Below are 21,112 nucleotides of genomic sequence, written 5' to 3' on the forward strand. Positions count from 1 at the left end.
TTTCCATTTTCCCACCCCTCATTTGTGGTACTGCTTTGGGACGTCCCGAGGGTGTTGAATCACCGAGGACTACGTCTGTCAATGAGCGACAGAGAAAAACGGATTTTTGTAAAATCTTACCGTAAAATCCTTTTCTCTTAGCTCATTGACAGACGTAGTACCCGTCCCTCTGTTTTTGAGCTGGGTTGGGTTAAATTCTCTAAACACTGCTTTGTGACATAACTGATTTGCTAGAGCAGGAAGTGAGAGGATATACCCTCTGGGACTGCCCCTAGGGTGTGGCCAGAACGTTTTCTTTCCTGTCTAGTCCTACTCCTGTAGAGGGCAGCATAACCCGAGGGTGTTGAATCACCGAGGACTACGTCTGTCAATGAGCGACAGAGAAAAACGGATTTTTGTAAAATCTTACCGTAAAATCCTTTTCTCTTAGCTCATTGACAGACGTAGTACCCGTCCCTCTGTTTTTGAGCTGGGTTGGGTTAAATTCTCTAAACACTGCTTTGTGACATAACTGATTTGCTAGAGCAGGAAGTGAGAGGATATACCCTCTGGGACTGCCCCTAGGGTGTGGCCAGAACGTTTTCTTTCCTGTCTAGTCCTACTCCTGTAGAGGGCAGCATAACCCGAGGGTGTTGAATCACCGAGGACTACGTCTGTCAATGAGCTGAGAGAAAAGGATTTTACGGTAAGATTTTACAAAAATCCGTTTTTTGCGTCCGTTCTGGTGGCTCAGGCGGTGGCTGATTGGACTAAGGTGCTTAGGAGCAACCTCGTGTCTGCTTCTGTCCCACCTGCCAGGCTGGATATGGTGGATCAAATTCACCAAGGAGTCATGCATTTGTGCGATGTGGCCTTAAATGAGGCCCCTTTGGTAGCACGCCTATCTAGTATCGCGGTGCTTAATCGTCGACTGATCTGGCTGAAGAGCTGGTCGGCTGACCAGACATCATGGAAAACAGTTGCTGATTTTCCCTATGCTGGTTCTCGCCTTTTTGGCGAGGCATTGGATACCTTGGTAAAAGGTGTCACGGGGGGCAAGAGCATCATGCTGCCCCAGAACCCAAAGCACAAGTCCTTTCGTGGCAAGCGGGGTTCCGCCTCTCGACCCAACCAGGGGTCCTTTCGTGCCTTTCGGAATCAAACCAAGGGCAAGCCCTTCAAGGGCCAAGGTAACCAGAAGAAGCCCTGGACAGGCAAACAGAAGTCCGGCAGTGCCGGTGCGGTGGGTCAATCCGCCTCTGCCTGAAGGGGCGCCCTCACCCGTTTCAGGGGTGGGGGGACGTTTTCGCGGTTTCCTCTAACCTTGGCTGCTCCGAATTCCAGACAGGTGGGTTCAGGAAATCATTCGATCAGGGTACAAGATCGAATTCCTTTCCCGGCCGGCGGACAGATTTTTTCCCTCAAATCTTCATTTGACCCCAGGGCGCCTGTAGGACCTGCATCAAGCAGTGCAGGACCTCCTTGCCCAGGGGGTGATTGTCCCGGTGCCTCATCGGGACAGGTTTCGGGGGTTTTATTCCAATCTGTTTCACTGTGCCCAGAAAGGAGGGCAAGGTGCATCCTATTCTGGACCTGAAAGCTCTGAACCGATTCGTGCGCGTTCGAAAGTTCCGTATGGAATCTCTCCGCTCGGTGGTGGCCTCCCTGAGTCCAGGGGAATTCCTGTCCTCTATAGACCTGAAGGATGCGTACCTACACATCCCCATTTTCGAGGGTCACCAGAGGTACCTTCAGTTCACTATAGCGGAGGACCACTATCAGTTTGTGGCGTTACCTTTCGGTCTCGCTTCGGCTACAAGGGACCTTACCAAAGTGTTGGCGCCTGTTCTAGGCCTGCTGAGGGCTCGAAGCATTGCGGTCTTGGGATATCTGGACGATCTCCTCTTAAGAGCGAGTGTCCGCCAGGACCTACTGCGCGATCTGTCCACCACGGTACAGACACTCCAGGAGTTCGGATGGACCATCAACGTACAGAAGTCGACTTTGTCTCCTTCGGTTCGTCTTCCCTATCTGGGAATGGTTCTGGACTCTGCTCAAGCAAAGGTGTTCTTGCCGGAGTACAAGTTCCGGACCTTACAGGACTAGATCAGGTCCTTCAGGGACAAGCCATCCTCGTCACTCAGGTCCTGCATGCGGTCCCTAGGGTTGATGGTATCGGCCTTCGAGGCGATACCCTTTGCCCAGTTTCACACACGGTCTCTTCAAGCGGAGATCCTGGCCAGGTGGGACAGACTACCTCAATCCTTGGATCTGAGTGTCTCATTGAGTCGCCGGACCAGAATGGATCTTCTGTGGTGGCTACAGTCCCCGGCTGTGTCAGAAGGAAAATCCTTCCGTCCGTTGCTGTGGATGGTGATTACCACGGATGCCAGTATGTCGGGCTGGGGTGGAGTCCTGGGCAACCGGTCTGCCCAGGGAACTTGGTCGGGGGAGGGATCCTCCCTTCCGATCAACATATTGGAATTGAGAGCGATCAAACTCTCTCTTCCAGTGGTCGGATCGACTTCGGGGCCGTCCGGTTCGGGTACAGACGGACAATGCTACCGCGGTGGCTTTTATCAACCGCCAAGGGGGCACCAGGAGTGACCGGGTGGCCCGGGAGGTGACAGACATTCTGTCTTGGGCTGAGACTCATGTCCTGGCAATCTCAGCCGTTCACATTCCGGGTGTGGAGAATTGGCAGGCAGACTATCTGAGCCGCCAGACCCTGGACCAGGGGGAATGGTCCCTACACCCGGAGGTCTTCCAAATGCTTTGTGCAAAGTGGGGATCCCCGGACGTTGATCTGTTCGCGCCTCGGCTAAACCACAAGGTGGAAAGGTTCGTGGCAAAAACGTGCGATCCTCTGGCAGTCGCCTCGGATGCGTTGGTGGCCCCTTGGCATCAGTATCGTCTGATGTATGCGTTTCCTCCGATTCAGTTGTTGTCCAGGTTCCTTCGCAGGTTAGCCTCGGAACCGCACCTGGTGATTCTGGTGGCGCTGGACTGGCCACGCCGGTCCTGGTACGCCGACATTGTTCATCTGGCAGTGGCGCCTCCTTGGTGGCTGCCAATGCGGGACGATCTACTGTCTCAGGGACCGATCTTCCATCCTGCTTTACAGTCGCTGGCTTTAACGGCCTGGCTGTTGAGACCCAAGTCCTGAGAGACAGGGGTCTCTCCCCTGAGGTCATTCCTACCCTGATCAAGGCTAGGAAAAGGGCCAGGTGTCTGCACTGGCTATTCTTTTCCAACGTCCTGTGGCGTCTCATTCCTTAATTCGCACGTTCATTCAAGGTGTGCGACATTTGGCTCCTCCCAGGAAGGAGCCCTTACCTCCATGGGACTTGCACTTGGTTCTGTCCGTGTTACAGCGCTCTCCCTTTGAGAACATCCGGGAGATATCGTTGCCTCTGCTGTCTAAGAAGGTTGCCTTTTTAGTGGCGATCACTTCGGCTCGCAGAGTATCGGAGCTGGCGGCGTTGTCTTGCCGCTCTCCTTACTTGGTAATTCACAAGGATAAGGTGGTCTTGCGACCACACCCGTCTTTTCTTCCTAAGGTGGTCTCTGAGTTCCACCTTAAAGAGGACATTGTCCTGCCTTCGCTTTGTACGAAGCCTAAGCATCCCAAGGAGGTTGCATTGCATTCCTTGGATGTTATCAGGGTTTACCTGTCGTCCACTGAATCCTTTCGGAAGACGGATTCCCTCTTTGTCCTGCCTGAGGGACCTCGGAAGGGCATGGCTGCGTCTGCAGCGACTATTGCCAAATGGATCAGACAGACCATTGAACAGGCCTATGCTTTGAAGGAACGGGTTCCACCCTTCCCTGTTAAGGCGCACTCTACCAGATCTTTGAGTGCGTCCTGGGCTTACTGGCATCGTGTCTCGGTGGCCCAGGTGTGCAAGGCTGCCACTTGGTCGTCAGTGCACACCTTTTCTAAATTCTATAAGGTAAATGTTCTGGCATCAGCTGATGCCTCCTTTGGCCGCAAAATTCTCAGTGCGGCAGTGTCATGAGGGACCCTTGTTTTGTTGTGGGTCCCTGACTGTTGGGTTGTTTATCCCCTGGGTTATTTGCTTTCCTGGGCTGTTGCTCCTGTTGAGCCTTTTCTGTTGCCCAGAAGGTTCTCTTACTGTGCTTGTAAGGTTCCTTTCTCTGATGTGGGTACTGCGTTGCCTTTTCTACGGTTGCGTCTCCCACCCTCATGTCTACACTTTGGGACATCCCAATAGTGATGACTTAGAGGTGGCGGCGACTGTCGGAGGACGTAAGAGAAAACTGAATTTTTGTAAAATCATACCTGTAAAATTCCTTTCTCTGAGTCCTCTGACAGTCGCCGCCCCCGCCCCTCTTTTGGGGTTTTTTTTCTTGTACACTTACTGCTATGCTACCAAACTGAGTTGGAAGTGTTCACTGCAGGGGGGTGTTGACCAGTGGGACAGCCCCCATGGGTGTGTATATGCAAATGTCTTTGTTCTTTTGACTAAGTCTTATGTCTAGCTACTCCTGCGGAGCGGAAGTCAATACCCAATAGTGATGACTTGGTGGCAGCGACTGTCGGAGGACTCGGAGAAAGGAATTTTACAGGTAAGATTTTACAAAAATTCAGTTTTTTTTGTCTTACCATAAAGTCCTTTTCTGTGATGGTCATTGACGGACACCGCACCCACCCCTCTACTGAGTTGGATTATATGTTCTTCTCACACTGCTTGTTACAAAACTGAAGACCTATAGCAGGAAGTGGGAGTATACCCCCTGGGACTGCTCTATAAGCATAGTCAAACTTTTTCCCACCTAGTGTTCTATTCCTGGAGAGGGGCAGCATAAACCCAAGGGTCAAGAAAATATGGAGCTGTGTTCATCAATGAACATCAGAGAAAAGGATTTTACGATGAGACAAAAATCCAGTTTTTTTACCTCCCTGGAAAACCCAATCCTTTAGACATGTAAGGTATACACATATTCCAAGAATAGGACATTTTATTTTCGTACCTCATGGGACACAGCCAATAATCATAACATATTCGTTATATAGCCATCTACAGGTGAAGGACACAGGCAACCAATCAGAAAGGATGTCCCCCTATATAACCCCTCCCACACAGGAAGTACCTCAGTTTTTTAGCCTGTTTTTGCCAGTATCTAAAGGTGATCGTCAGTGGAGAGTCTCTCCACATTTTTTATGTTCTAAAGAAGAATATGCAACATACCCCGGTCAAAGATCACTGAATCTAAGGGGTTAGCGACCAGATCCATCTAAAAAAGTCAGAAGACTAAAATGATGGTACCTGAGCCTCGGGAAGCAGATACAAGGTTTTGCCTGTATTGTCCTTTTTAGGCGCTGGACCCTGGGATCTGGACCCTTGGTAATGCCAAACCCCAAAGGCGTTCCGTGCAGGGTGCTCTACAGGTCCAAGGCCGTGGCCCCTCTAAAACAAGGGGACCCAGTCCTTGAAGGTCGGCAAGACAAAGCTCACCATGATGGGTGAAGAGTGGATTCCTGTTTCAAACAGAATCCTGCAGCAGGACTGGAAAGTCCACTTTAAAATATAACCACAATGTAAATATTGTATGCACTGTTTACCTTTAAGAGATATCAGAGACCAAGTGCCATGTTGGTCTCTGCATGAGACAATAAGTGTTAAGCTATGCAAAATACATATTGTTTTGTTAAACAGTATTTCTTTGCCTGTTTGACACACTGTTTCACCTTGGGCTGATCGCCTGAAAGGTGCCTGTTTGACACACTGTTTCACCTTGGACTGATCACCTGAAAGGTATCAGTTGTGAAAAACCAATTTGGCTTAAGCTGCTCTCACCCCATGTTGTTGTTTTCACCTTGGCGCGAAAGCGCCCACTTGTTCATCTCCTTCCTCAGCAGCGTGTCTGTGGCGAAGGCCCATTCGCGCATGCAAAACGTTTCATTTTAAAACTGGCGTACGCCGCAGGGGGGGGGGGGCGTGTTTGAAGATGATTGGCGGGCACGTAGCACGCTGCGCATGCGCAAAATGGCGCGATTTATAAGAAACTGTTTCCAATGCGCAAGCCTCTGTCAGAGGCTTAAGGGGACATAGCAGCAGCCGGACTGCGTGAGTCACTGCGGGTGTATGATTACTGGCACAAACAGGTTCTGTATCTTTGGGATAGTCAGTGCTGTTTGTGATTTGTATATCTTGGCACAAGCCTTGAGTACACTAAAGTTAGTATCTCAAGTTTGTCTTGCTTCAAAGTAATGTCTGCCCGAAAAGGGGCTGGGGGGGCACTGTGATGCCACTGTCAGGCCTTAAACCAGCAGTAGTGGTCATATGAGTGTGTCAGTCTTTGAAAGATCGTATGAAGCAAATGTTCAAGACCGTTCCTTCTCAAGGAGTCTGTGGAAGATTGGTCAGATCTGCCTTGCACTTTGTTTCACAGTGGATGCTCTTACAGACTCCATACAGCAAATGTCACGGTTTGCTCTGATGACAGTGCATATGCACAGAATCCTTTGGTTTAAGAGCTGGTCTGTGGCATTACCATGTAAAAGGTTGCTGGCTGGCTTCCCTTTTCATGGAAAACGCCTTTTTGGTGACCATCGCGATAAGTATATCCAAAAGATCTCGAGGGGGTGGGGGGAAGAGTACATTGCTACCTGTAAAAGGCAAGAGAAAGCTTATAATACCAGTGCTTCTAGTTCTAGACAGTGGTGACGGCCTCCGCCATCTGGGTCCGGAACCAAGCATTCAGGGCAGGGACAGAAGAAGCCCTGGGCCCAGAGATCAGCCAAGTCTTCCTCTATGCCTACCTTGTGAAGGGGTGCCCCCACTCACTCGAGTGGGGGGGGAAGGCTGCTTAGGTTCTCGAAGGTTTTGGGTGGAAACGATCCAGGACAACTGGGTTATCTCCACTATCTTCACTATCTTGCAGAGGGGTACAAACTGAAATTTCGGGTGTTCTGCAGCCTCTGTTTGTAAGGTCAAGTATACTGACAGATCCCCTAAAAAGACGATCTCGCTTTCTGGCTTTGGACCAGCAGCCAAGGGCCCAAAGAGTGATAACGGAGGTTCCGCAGAACAAGAGGCTCGGGTTTTTACTCAAACCTGTTAATAATCCCCAAAACAAACGGGGACGTGAGACCTATTCTGGATCTCAAAGCCCTCAACCAGTTTCTGAACATTCGTACTTTCTGCAGGGAGTCGCTCTGTTCAGTCATGGCCTCCGTACAGGGAGAGCAGTTTCTGGCATGCATAGACATCAAGGATGCTTATCTTCACGTACCTATATTTCAGGCTCATCAAAGGTTTTTACGCCTTGCAGTAGAAAACAATCATTTTTAGTTTGTGGCCCTGCCCTTCGGATTAGCCACAGCTCCAAGAGTGTTCACAAAGATCCCAACTCCAGTATTGGCTGTTCTAAGGTTCCCGAGGGATATCTGTAATAGGATATCTGGACCATCTATTACTTATCGATTGGCTTCGGTTCTAAGCCCCAATGTCCTCCTGGCTTCAGCTCTAAGCCGCAATGTCCTCCAGAAAGTACAGTTCCTAGAATGTCTGGGTTGGATTCTGAACTTGGCAAAGTAAGCATTACAGCTGGTCCAGCGTCTGGAATATCTGGGATTCCTTGTGGACACAGTACAGACAAAGCTATTCTTGCCAACAAGGTCACAGACCTGAAGGGTCTGGTTTGGTCCATAGTAAGGCTGAGATATCCTTCTATACGTCTTTGCATGAAGTTATTGGGGAAAATGGTGTCCGCATTCAAGGCAATTCCCTATGCTCCATTCAATGCCAGACCTTTGCAGAACAACATTTTATCAACATGGACCGGAAATGTTCAGTCTCTGGACTGGTCCATGTCTCTGGTACCAAGAGTACGTCAGAGTCTGAATTGGTGGTTGTATACCAGAAATCTGGAGAAGGGGAAATCCTTTATTCCAGTGACCTGGAAGGTGGTGACTACATATGCCAGTCTTTCTGGCTGGGGAGCTGTTCTGGAGGAAGCCACTGTCCAGGGGAAATGGTCTTGGGTAGAGAAAGGTCTCCCCATCAACATTCTGGAAATCTGAGCAGTCAGTCGGGCTTTGAAATACTGGGCCCCCAGACTTTGGGTGCAGTCCGACAATGCCACAGTTGTGGCTTATATCAACCATCAAGGAGGCACAAAGAGTCAAGTCTGCCCAGAAAGAGGTGGATATCCTCCTGTCCTGGGCAGAGAAGTTTGTGCCATGCCTGACAGCAGTTTTAATTCCAGGAATAGAAAACTGGGAGGCAGTCAACAGATGTTTCTGGGGAAATGGTCCTTACATCCCAAGGTTTTTCAATCAATCTGCCTACACGGGGGGGGTCCCAGATGTAGATCTGTTGGCATCCAGGTTCAACAACAAGTTGAGGAGATTTCTGTCCAGGACCAGGGATTTACTAGCAGTCGGAGTGGATGCTTTGGTGACTCCTTGGGAGGAGTATTCCCTGATTTATGCCTTTCCCCAGGTGCAGCTGATACCACGTCTCTTAAGCAGAATCCAGCTAGAGGGGAAACCAGTAATCCTGGTAGCTCCGGCATGGCCGAGGAGGGTTTGGTATGCACAAATCCAAAGGTTGGCAGTGACAAGGCCTTAGGTCCTTCCACTGCTTCCAGACCTACTCTCTCAAGGTCTGATATTCCACCCTGCTTTACAGTCTCTAAATTTGACGGCTTGGCTATTGAAGCCTTAATCTTAAAGGAACGGGGTGTATCTGGCCCTGCAGTTTCTACCCTGATAAATGCTAGGAAGCCAGTTTCTAGAGGCATTTATTACAGGGTCTGGAAATCTTACATTACCTGGTGTGAAGCCAGGAAATGGCATCCCCGCAAATATATTATAGGGAGAATTCTAGCTTTCCTTTAAGCAGGGGTAGATAAGAAATTAGCCTTGAGCACTGTTGAGGGGCAAATTTCAGCCTTATTTTTTTTTTTTTTTTTTTTTCAAGAACCGATCGCTTCCCATTCATAGGTTCAGACCTTCGTCCGTGGAATGTTACATATGCTTCCACCTGTGAAGCCGCCATTATGTCCTTGGGATTTGAATTTGGTGCTGGCAGTTTTACAAAAACAGCCTTTTGAGCCCAAAGGGCAAGTTTCCCTGCTTCTTCTGACCAGGAAACTGGTCTTTTTGATTGCGATAACGGCGGCTAGAAGGGTATCAGAACTAGCAGCTCTTTCTTGTAAAGAGCCATTCTTGATTTTTCATCAAGCTAGGGTGATTCTACGTCTACACCCAAGTTTTTTGCCAAAGGCAGTGTCCACCTTTCATTTGAATCGGGGCATTCTACTACCTTCGTTTTTTCCAGGTCCTCAAACAGAGGAGGTAAAGTTATTGCATAAAATTATTGCATTCTCTATTTACTTGGAAAAATCAGCTCAGATTCGTAAGACCGATCTCTCTCTTGTTCGTGCTGCCAGAAGTGCCCAGGAAAGGGTTGGTAGCATTTAAGTCTATGATTTCTCATTGTTTTTGCCATGTTATTACCCAGGCGTATGGTTTAGAAGGGAAGGTTCCACTTTTTTCCTGTTAAGGCACATTGAACCAGAGGAGTAGGTGCCTCTTGGGAACTTTGCCATCAAGCCTCTATGGCATAGGTTTACAAAGCTACAACCTGGTTGTTGGTGCATACGTTCACTCATTTCTATCGAGTGGATGTTGGGATCCAGGAGCAATCTGCATTTGGCCGCAGTGTTCTGCAGGCAGCGGTGTAGTTCTTTTTGTGATCTGGTGGTGGTATTTTTGGTGTCCCCCCCCCTCCCCATTTCATTACTTTGAGACATCCCATATGTTATGATTATTGGTTCTGTGTCTCGTGATGTACGAAAAGAAAAATGGATTTTTAACATTCTTACCTGTAAAAATCCATTTCTTGAAGTACATCAAGGGACACCACGGTCCCTCCCCTCCTTTTTAGTGGCCTTTTATTGCTTGCTACAAAACGGAGTTCCTGTGTGGGAGGGGTTATATAGGGGGACATACTTTCTGATTGGTTGCCAGTGTCCTTCACCTTTTAGGTGGCCATATAACCCATATGTTATGATTTTTGGCTCTGTGTCCCTTGATGTACTTCAAGAAATTGATTTTACAGGTAAGTATGTATTCAAAATCTATTTTTAACTTAACCTGTATGTTATACTCGTGTTTCCGTAAGCATCATTGTATACCCAAGTACAGCCGCACACAGCTATTCATGTATTGGGCAGCTGCAGCACCTTGGCTTTTTTGGGTGAGTGAAATACATTGGAATTTGTTTTAGGGGCTCAGATGCCTGTGTGCAGGGAGTCTTTGCTGGGACTTATGACTCCTGACTGTTTTTTTTTTGGCAAAGTCTTGGTTCTGCACCCCCACCTTTTTTCCTTTTTAGCTCCCTCGAATATATCAAACATAATTTTTCTTTTGGTAGATATGTCCAGGTGAACGTAACTTGGACTCCCAAGGGGGAAAACATTGGTCCCTTGGAGGACCTATCACCAGCAGAAATTAGCTTGGGCATCCTACGGAATCACCTCTAACTCCTTTTTTTTTTTTTTCTCCAGTGAGCTGCGTGCAGGCTTATTCCCTGCTACAAAGTGGAAAAAGACCCAGCCTGCAGCTCATTTGTATACAGAAATGCAGTTCAAGTTAGGGATGGGTTCAGGGGTCACCCAAGCTCATCTCTAGTCATCAATTTGGCAATTCTCCATAATGTAATGGCAATCAAGATAGGTGAAAAAAGTTTTAAAAAATGAATGTACAGTAAATAAAAAAAATAAAGCCCCCTGTCCCCACATACATGCACGTGTAGAAGTATGTGTTGGAGGCACCCACAAAATGGTGATTGCATTACACATATTGTCACACGTCCGAATAACTATAGGGCCATTATTCATCATTATTCATCATTTACTCTAAACTGATGACCTGTATGGGCTTTTAAAGTGTCGACTATGGATTATTTTGGGTACCGAAGTTTGTCGCCATTTTACGGGTGCGTACAGTTTTAAAGCTTGACATGTTTACTCATCTTTTTATATTTTACCAAAATGGTCAATATATTGTTTGTGTGCACTAAAATTAACTTTAGTATATTTTTACTGAAAATATCATAAACACGTGCGCTAATATCATGTGACAATAAAAGTTGCAACTACTACCATTTTATTCTCCAAATTCATTGCTTTAAAAAAATATGTAATATGGAGGTAACTAATTTTCACACCTATATTGTGCATATTAACGTGTGCAAAAAAAGCTTCATTCTCCTTATGATGCTATATTGCTACACGTGCAGCAAAGAACAATTGGTTTGCATAACTTGTCACCATAACATTAGAGTAAGATTGAGCCAGGCCATCTTTTAGCATTTCTCAAACTTTATAAAGGACCTAACAAAATAGAAATGTGGGAGCTGCCATTATTGGTGTATAGTTAATAAGCAAATATGTATTGCATGTATATATACTTTTACAAACTATTAATAAAAAGCTTTAAAAACACTGAACACACATGGATATATATATATATATTACAGTTAGTCAAGCAAGTTTACATCTGAAAACGATTGATTTATTGTATGAAGGGCCATATTACCTTTAAAGAAGGCTTGAATTCAAAAAGTGAAGATTGGATATGTTGTAATTGTGCCTAAATATATCCCTAAATAAAACTAGCAATGCACTTCCTGGTATGAGAGTGTGTTTGATACTCCTTTGCATGCATCTCTATAGCTGTATATCTGCAGTTTGAATCTAAGCAACTGCTCTTCTGATAGCTAGTTGCTGGAGGCTCTGACATGAGGAAGCACATCTCTGCTTTTACCAAAATGGCCATCTTCATGCAGGGATATAGTGCAGAACAAGGCCTGGTAAGTCCTTAATGGGGAAAGATCTTTTGTAAAAGTGAGGGTGCGCTTTAGGTAAATACACAACATATAAAAATACTAGGTCCTGTAAACATCAAATACTAACCGTGGGTGCAGTCCTTTTGAATGCTATAGATCAAAACACAATATCAACAGTGCAGTCTTTTTAGATAAAGTTCATAAATTCCATAGAAATCTTCTGGATCAGTGGATTCCTTAATTTTCAACGTAAGATAATATTTCAACCATCACTACCTTCTTCTTTATACACCCAATAGTGCTCAATTGGAAGAACACCCACCAAATGACCGTGACCCTTTACCTGAAGAGGTCAGAAATCGCCTGGGTTAGGGAGTCTCCTGCAAACACTTCTTCCTGTCAGGATTCTCAAGCAACTCTCCTCCCCTCTGCCAAGCATCACATGTCAAAAAAACGGGGAACCAATATAGTGAAATATTGTTTATTAAGTACAAATTTAAAACTACATTTACAAGCTGCTTACATTGCCAAATGCCGTCCCAGGCACGTGAAAAACCTGCATAGAATGAATGTAGAAGCCCCGTTTCCTGATGACGTCAGACGACGAAACGTATGTCTAGGCGTAACATTTCCGGTTACGTCCCTTCCGAGTCTCTGCCTTCCGGTTTCACACCAGCTCTAGAGTACCAGCGGAGCGGCAGCACTCCTACATTCTATGCGGGCTTTTACAACGCCGGGGAGGGCACTTGGCAATGTAAGCAGCTTGTACAGTAAATGTAGTTTTCATTTGTGCTTAATAAACAATATTTCACTATATTGGTTCCCCTTTTTTATGACGTGATGCTATGGTGGAGTGGAGAAGAGTTACTTGAGAATTCTGACGGTGCAGAAGTGTTTAAATGGGACTCACCAATCCAGGCAATTTCTGACCTCCTTTTTAATGAAAGGGGTCATGGTCAATTGGTGAGTGTTATTCCAATTAGGGGGGTATAAAAAAGACGGTGGTAATGGTTGAAATATTATCTCACATTGAAAATGAGGGAATCCACTGATCCAAAAGATTTCTATGGAACTTTTGAATTTTATTTAAAAGTACTGCACTGTTAATATTGTTTTTTGGTCTATAGCACATAGCACGTTATTCAAAAGGATAGCACTATTGTTAGTATTTGTTGTTTATAGCACCTAGTACTTTTATGTTTTGTATTTATAGCACCCCTCACTTTTAAAACATTCTTAGTTTAGGGTAACCCTACACTTGGGGAGCAGCTGTTTTAAGTGGCGCAAGATACTTTTTATTATTTAATGGGGAGAGATCAGCTGCAGCGAGCAATACTGGGAATTAGACCTTTGCCCTCTGCCTGTCTATAGTTGCCCACTTTGAGTCCAGGTCTTTTTTTTAGGACACTCGCAAGGGCAGTTTTAGAGGGGGCAGCGCAAGTGAGTTTGTTTTTATTTTTCTTCTTTTGAGAAATCAAGGCTTACAAAAGTATATCACATGTCTTTAAAAATAAAGTTATGGAGCCTATCCTCACTGAAGTGAGGTGACATCTCCTTTCTTGGTCAATTGTCATGGAGACTGGAAGTGAGGGGAAAACTGAGATTTGACAGAGTTGCAAAGTCTTCTTTCTGCTTCCTGAACCATTGTTGGGCTTGAATTTAAGCCTATGGGCTCACATAGGTTTGCCATTGGTCTAGAAAGAAGGTATTCCAGTGCCCACTCTCTGATCCTTTATCTTCTTAGTGTCCATGTACTCCAAAACCTAAATGCTTTGCAAATTTCAACAGCAGCTTCTGTGGTTGGTTCCTGACCTGTCTCTTCCTGCTCCCGTGCCTTCCTATAAACCAGTGAGGCCACCTGTCACATTTGATGGTCAAGAGGAAGAAATGGGAATGGGAAGTGACCAAGAGATCATCCATATAAGTCGTGGTTGATGTATGTATAACAAAGTCCAGGTTTTAGAGATGGATACTAAAAGCTTCTTTTTAAAAAATAGGTGAATCTGTAATCTTTTTTTATTTAAACATATTTCAATACTAACATGATGTATTTTACCCCATGAGATAAATATGCCTTTACATTTCTTTTTTTTTTTTTTCTTTTTACAGCAAAATTCCTACCAGCCAACAAACAAAGGACGTTACAAGGTGCTTTAACATTGGGCAGATGGTTGACATGCCAACATGTGTTTTTGGTCTGTTGTTATCTTGTGATGTACATTATGCACTACTTTTATTTTACCTTTATTTTAAATAAAAAATCTGATGAATAAGGGAAGTAAATATGGATTCCAAACCAAGCATTGTTTCTTAAAACGTGGGAGGAGAGTTTGTATATTTTCAACATCAAAAATAAAATTTGTTTTAATTCCACTATGAAATCAAAATTGTTTTTTTTTTTTTTCCTTTAAATGACAAGTGTGTGGCTTCCATTTAAAATGTATGTCTAACACTACAGTTAGGACTATATATTAATGCTTTTTTATGTTTCAATATCTCTTTATTATATTTTTTGCACAAAACAAGTAATATACATACCAAACAAAAGCAGAGTATAAACAAACAATATTGCAATAAACTTGTCAATTATAACCTTGTTTCAAAAAAAAAAAAAAAATTGGGAAAAAACAGAAAAAAGGAAAAAGAGAGAGGAAGAGTGAAACAAGAAAAGACGAGAGAACCTTCCTTCCAGTCTAGTTTAATCATCAACCAAATAATTCCCAAATTTTTAAATACCATTTCTCTTAAATTTATCATCGCTCGACGTCAATTTTATAATAGGAGCTAAGCCTTTTCCCCATTGTATGTTCACCTTTTACCACATAGCCAAAGGTTCCATACTGATAAACAGTTCCCACATTGACACACAAAACTTATCTCTAATCCATTGTTACAATACATCTTAAATTATTTAGCCATGGATTCCATTTAACACCAAATATTTTCTTCGTCAAACTTATAGTAGCCATAATTTTTTCCATCTCACATTGCTGATTAAGCAATGCAACCACATCAGATGAAATTGGTACCTCCTGGGAGTTCCAGCTTCTTGTAATACATAATTTTGCTGCTAATAAAAGATGTATGGTCACTACTCGATACTTAAAGGGAATCTCATGTAGATTTAAATGTAGGATCGCCATCTCAGGACTTGGGATTATAGTTTTTTTCCACTACTTCTGAGACCATAGTAAATATTTTGTTTCAAAATGCTCTAATCGATTTACACTCCCAAATTACAGTGGGTACGGAAAGTATTCAGACCCCCTTAAATTTTTCACTCTTTGTTATATTGCAGCCATTTGCTAAAATCATTTAAGTTCATTCTTCTTCCTCATGAATGTACACATAGCACCCCATACTGACAGAAAAACACAGAATTGTTGACATTGTTGCAGATTTATTAAAAAAGAAAAACTGAAATATCACATGGTCCTAAGTATTCAGACCCTTTGCTCAGTATTTAGTAGAAGCCCCCTTTTGATCTAATACAGCCAGGAGTCTTTTTGGGAAAGATGCAACAAGTCTTTCACACCTGGATTTGGGGATCCTCTGCCATTCCTCCTTGCAGATCCTCTCCAGTTCTGTCAGGTTGGATGGTAAACGTTGTTGGACAGCCATTTTTAGGTCTCTCCAGAGATGCTCAATTGGGTTTAAGTCAGGGCTCTGGCTGGGCCATTCAAGAACAGTCACGGAGTTGTTGTGAAGCCACTCCTTCGTTATTTTAGCTTTGTGCTTAGGGTCATTGTCTTGTTGGAAGGTAAACCTTCGGCCCAGTCTGAGGTCCAGAGCACTCTGGAGAAGGTTTTTGTCCAGGATATCCCTGTACTTGGCCGCATTCATCTTTCCCTCGATTGCAACCAGTCGTCCTGTCCCTGCAGCTGAAAAACACCCCCACAGCATGATGCTGCCACCACCATGCTTCACTGTTGGGACTGTATTGGACAGGTGATGAGCAGTGCCTGGTTTTCTCCACACATACCACTTAGAATTAAGGCCAAAAAGTTCTATTTTGGTCTCATCAGACCAGAGAATCTTATTTCTCACCATCTTGGAGTCCTTCAGGTGTTTTTTAGCAAACTCCATGCGGGCTTTCATGTGTCTTACACTGAGGAGAGGCTTCCGTCGGGCCACTCTGCCATAAAGCCCCGACTGGTGGAGGGCTGCAGTGATGGTTGACTTTCTACAACTTTCTCCCATCTCCTGACTGCATCTCTGGAGCTCAGCCACAGTGATCTTTGGGTTCTTCTTTACCTCTCTCACCAAGGCTCTTCTCCCCCGATAGCTCAGTTTGGCCGGACAGCCAGCTCTAGGAAGGGTTCTGGTCGTCCCAAACGTCTTCCATTTGAGGATTATGGAGGCCACTGTGCTCTTAGGAACCTTAAGTGCAGCAGAAATCTTTTTGTAACCTTGGCCAGATCTGTGTCTTGCCACAATTCTGTCTCTGAGCTCTTCAGGCAGTTCCTTTGACCTCATGATTCTCATTTGCTCTGACATGCATTGTGATCTGGAAGGTCTTATATAGACAGATGTGTAGCTTTCCTAATCAAGTCCAATCAGTATAATCAAACACAGCTGGACTCAAATGAAGGTCTAGAACCATCTCAAGGATGATCAGAAGAAATGGAAAGCACCTGAGTTAAATATATGAGTGTCACAGCAAAGGGTCTGAATACTTAGGACCATGTGATATTTCAGTTTTTCTTTTTTAATAAATCTGCAACAATGTCAACAATTCTGTGTTTTTCTGTCAGTATGGGGTGCTATGTGTACATTCATGAGGAAGAAGAATGAACTTAAATGATTTTAGCAAATGGCTGCAATATAACAAAGAGTGAAAAATTTAAGGGGGTCTGAATACTTTCCGTACCCACTGTATATGGTATAACGACCCTTGTTCACCACATTCTCTCCAACATAAAGCTGAAGTTAAAGGATAGAATTTAGACAGTTTAATGGGAGTCAAATACCAAAAATTTAAAATGTTTTGATATAATTCCCAGTGATTGATACATTTTGATGAAACATATGTAACATTAAAAGCTTTTAACCAACTGGTATCAGGAAAAGATTTCCCCAGTGCTTTCTCCCATTTTAAGACAGTTGTGGATTTAGAATAGGTGTTATGCTTATTCAATATATTATAAATAATTGAAATACCATTTTTAGTAGTCAATGGTTGCTGGTACAACTTATAAATAGAAATTGGTAGTTTGACATATAAGGGAAGATTATTCTTCTGTAAAAACGAGCATATTTGATAATAACTCAAAAGTGCTGATGATGGTATTCTATAATGCTGGACAAAATACTCAAAAGAACAGATCCCTGTTTCATTATACAAATCTCTCAAACTATTAACACCCCTTCTCAACCACATTGTTATATCAATATTAGAGATAAAACACGGGAGAACTGAAAGAGGAGTAGGAAATTCGGATGTTATCCCATATTCATAGGGCGTGCAAAAAGTTTCTCCTCACGTTGTAAGGGCTGTTTGGACTGTAACAGATTGAGTATCAGGCACCACAGCTCCCATCATTACAGCTATCATTGTAGTCCTACGATTCTTCTGTTTACAGTCATCCATCTCTAATCCCACCCATCTTTTATGCTGCTCGGCAGACCACCAATACTTCAGTTGGTCCAATACACATGCTTTATAATATGTAGAGACTGAAGGAACCCCCATCCCTCCGTGCCTCCTCTGTCTTCTCATAATGAGGGATGAACAACGGGGGGGTTTCTCTTCCCATATAAATTGACTAAAAAACTTTTTAACAGAGATACAATATTGAGATGGGAATTGTCAATGTACGAAACAGGTAGAGTAGTTTCGGAAGAATAATCATTTTTAACATGGCCACTCTACCTGCTATAGTCACATCTTGAACTTTTAATTCTCTAACTTGTAGTGACAAACTATCCAAGAAAGGTCTATAATTATAGTCATACAGTTGAGAAATAGTTGAAGTCAAAGTAATCCCCAAAAATGGTATAGATGGAGACCATGTAAATGAAAAGTTCGCAGTGATCTGTTTCTGTAGTAAAATGGGAACGTTAATGCCCATTATTTGTGAATTTGTAGTATTTAACTTATAAAATGATGCTGCGCTAAATTCATCTATCATTTTCTCTACTTCTATTAAAGAAGATAATGGGTTTGTAATAATTAGCATAACATCATCAGCAAACAAGCTAATCTTATGTTCAGCTTCAGCAACCTTCCACCCTGTTATCTTCGCATTGTTCCTGACACTCTGAGCGAAAGGCTCCATAGCAGCGCAAAGACAATTGGTGAGAGGGGGCATCCCTGCCTCGTCCCGTTAGTTATCTTGAATGGGTTTGATAATCCCGATATAAATACGTTTGCTGTTGAATTAGAATAGAGAGCCATTATATTTTTTTTTAACCACCCCTCAATCCAAAACTTATGCAAGACCGCCTCCAGGTAACCCCAGTGGATCCTGTCGAACGCCTTCCCCGCATCCAAAGACAGGAGTAGAGAAGGCGTCCGACAGGATCCCATCCGCGCCAGCAGGTTCAAGAGTCTTCTCGTACCATCAGGGGCCATGCTGCCCCGGCACGAATCCCACCTGGTCTGCATGTACCAATTGGGGTAAAAACTTCTGCAGTCTGCTCGCCAGCAGTCCAGCATAAATCTTTATTTCTCTGTCGCTCATTGACAGACGTAGTCTTCTTGATTCACAAGAACTGGGTTATGTTGTCTCCGCAGGAGTAGGACTAGGCAGAAAAGAAAAAATGTTCTGGCTCCACCCTAGGGGCAGTCCCAGAGGGTATATCCTCCCTCTCTCTGCTACAAGGCATCAGTTTTTTTCTGTCTAGTCAGGAGTAAGGACCGAAGTTCCTTGCTGGGATCTCTGGTCCTGGCAAGATTTTTTTTTTTTTCTTTAGAAAAAATATTTTTTAGGTAGTTTTTTCTCCAGTGTTTTTTCCTGTGAGATCTTCAAGCAAATACGCCGGACTGGGCGACACCAGTGGTCACCCCAGCCGGCCTACGAGCGCGCGCAGACCATTGCATTGCGCTTGGTCGGCCGCGACACATTCAAGTAAGTATGTGGGGCCGGGCGACGGGCTGGATGTTGAGATCCAGTGGTCACCCCGGTTTCTGCCTATGAGCGCGTGCAGACCAGAGCTCCGCGCTGGGTCGGCCGCGACGGAGTCCCATTGGAGGGACTGACCTTGCGAGTTAAAAGTCTCGCTTGTACGCCAGGAACCAGAGAGTCGAGGCGTCCGGAGTGGTCCACAACCCCCCACCCCGGTGGAGAGGGTATTGTGAAGAGAGGGTGCCTGTCGGTTCGGTATGGTGAGTAAACGTTCCCTTTTTTCCTCGTTATGAGGCAGTATGAATTATGGGCCCCTCCATACATGGTCAGTATCTGTCTGACACTAAAAGTCCCCCTTGTAAATACAGCATGTGTTTGGTGGGAAGTGGACTTGGTTTGAGAGCTAACACTCTACCCAGCAGACTGTAGTATTACAGCAGACATAGGAGGTATAATCCTACCTTAATTGTAGTGTACCTCCTGCAGATCAATAAACCGCCATTTAGCAGAGATGCAGGTGGATGTGCTGGGAAAAACGATTTCGGCAGTCCGCCGCCATTTTGCCGTAGACCGGGTGCATGAATGTCCTCAGGTCACGCCGGCCGCCATGTTTTTGGAGTCTATTGTCTCCTGTATGGGGGCGGCCATGTTTGATGAGCCCAGCTACCTCGTGGAGAGCTGGGAACGCCGGAAGGCGTACAGAGGGGGCGGAGCCACGTCCTTCTACCCGGGAAAACTAACACAGCTCTTTCCAGTCTGTAAAAGACAGACGCTGACTGCAGTTGGTTGGAAACTTCTCTGCATCGGGTGGTGAGCCTTGAGGGTCCCTCTTTCTCTCTCTGGGGATCGAGAAGCAGGTACTCTGAGGGGCGCTATTGCGCTAGGGGGATACACATAAAAAAAAAAAAAGAGATTTTTTATTTTAAAAAAAAAAAGTTTTTGTTTTTTCTGGCAGAGGTGTCCTGAATTAACATGGACCCTGCCACTCATGTATCTCCACCGGATCCCCTCGAGGTGTCTGCAGGATCCTCCAGCACCCCACTGACGGTTGAATCATTGTCAGCTATTATGGAAACTTTTGTGTCCCGGGTGGAAGTGGCTTGTCAGGGACAGGGCGCAAGAAAGCGACCCCCGCCTAACCCCTTATTATCTGAAACTTCGGATTCAGAATCTGAGCCTATTTCTGCAGTTGCAGGTACTTCATCTGGGATTGGTGTCTCGGGTACTGTCTCTTCAGACAGTGAGGAGGATGTTTCGGCATCAGCCATAGCCCGAGAGGAAGCGTTGGTAAACGCACTCATTGTATCTGTTCAAGAAACCTTAAGATTACAGGGTATTCCGTCGGAAATAGCTGAAACTGAAATCCCCTTTGGGACTAAAAAACGCATCAAAGTAGCGAAGGTTTTTCCATTGCCCAAATGTTTTGGCAATCCAATCAAAGAAGAATGGAGTCTGCCAAAACGCACTTCTGCTATTTCTAAACGCATTAACAGGCGTTATCCGTTTGAGGAAACCCTCATTAAGAAATGGACAGAACCACCTGTGGTGGATTCACCAATTGCTAGATTGAATAAAGCCACGGTTATTCCTTTAGAAGACGCCCCGTCTTTTAAAGATCCAGTGGATCGCAAGATAGAAGCTATGTCTCGCACCATGTTTTCCTTGATTGGATCAGCTTTCAGACCAATAATTGCTATTGGACTGGTTTCGCAGACTGTAACTGAATGGACCAAGTGGTTGCGCCGGGACTTAGAAGAAGTCCCTCAGGCGGTATCAGATTTGTTGACACAAATGATACAGGGGTTACAGTTTGTGTGTGATGCGGCGTTAGACGCCACTCCATTATTGGCGCGAGCATCAGTTTCAGCAGTGGTTCTCAGGCGTACACTGTGGCTAAAAGGTTGGTTAGCCGACCAAGGTTCCAAAAAAGCATTGGCTAATATCCCCTTTTTAGGAGAGCGTCTATTTGGAGCCAACTTAGATGAGATCATTAAGGATCTCACGGGAGGAAAGAGCACCTTTTTACCGCAAAATGTTAAAGGTAAAGGACCTCGTCAAAGACGAGGGCCTTCTTTCTCTGCTCACAAAAAGTTTTTTCGTCCCGCGGGTGAAAAAATTAAGTCCTCCAAAGCTCCTTCAGGAGGCTTCAGGGGACGTTGGTCGGGCAAGCAAAAGCCCACCCCCTCCAGACCTGAAGATAAATCGTCCAAAGCCTGAAGGTGCGCCCCCACCCATAACTGG

The 21,112-nt window shown here is 44.8% G+C and overlaps 1 protein-coding gene across 1 annotated transcript in view; it reads left to right on the forward strand.

Moving 5' to 3' along the window:
- Positions 1-14,177, forward strand: part of DDX46 (DEAD-box helicase 46) — a 395,525-nt gene extending 381,348 nt beyond the window's left edge. The window contains exon 23 of the mRNA XM_082254255.1: positions 13,914-14,177. Within this exon, the coding sequence (XP_082110381.1) occupies positions 13,914-13,961 (48 nt within the window). The 3' untranslated portion in view covers positions 13,962-14,177. The remainder of the gene's footprint in view (positions 1-13,913) is intronic.
- Positions 14,178-21,112: the final 6,935 nt, after the last annotated feature.

The sequence above is a fragment of the Pelophylax lessonae genome, assembly GCF_965119305.1.
Source record: "Pelophylax lessonae genome assembly, chromosome: 4".
Lineage (NCBI taxonomy): Eukaryota > Metazoa > Chordata > Amphibia > Anura > Ranidae > Pelophylax > Pelophylax lessonae.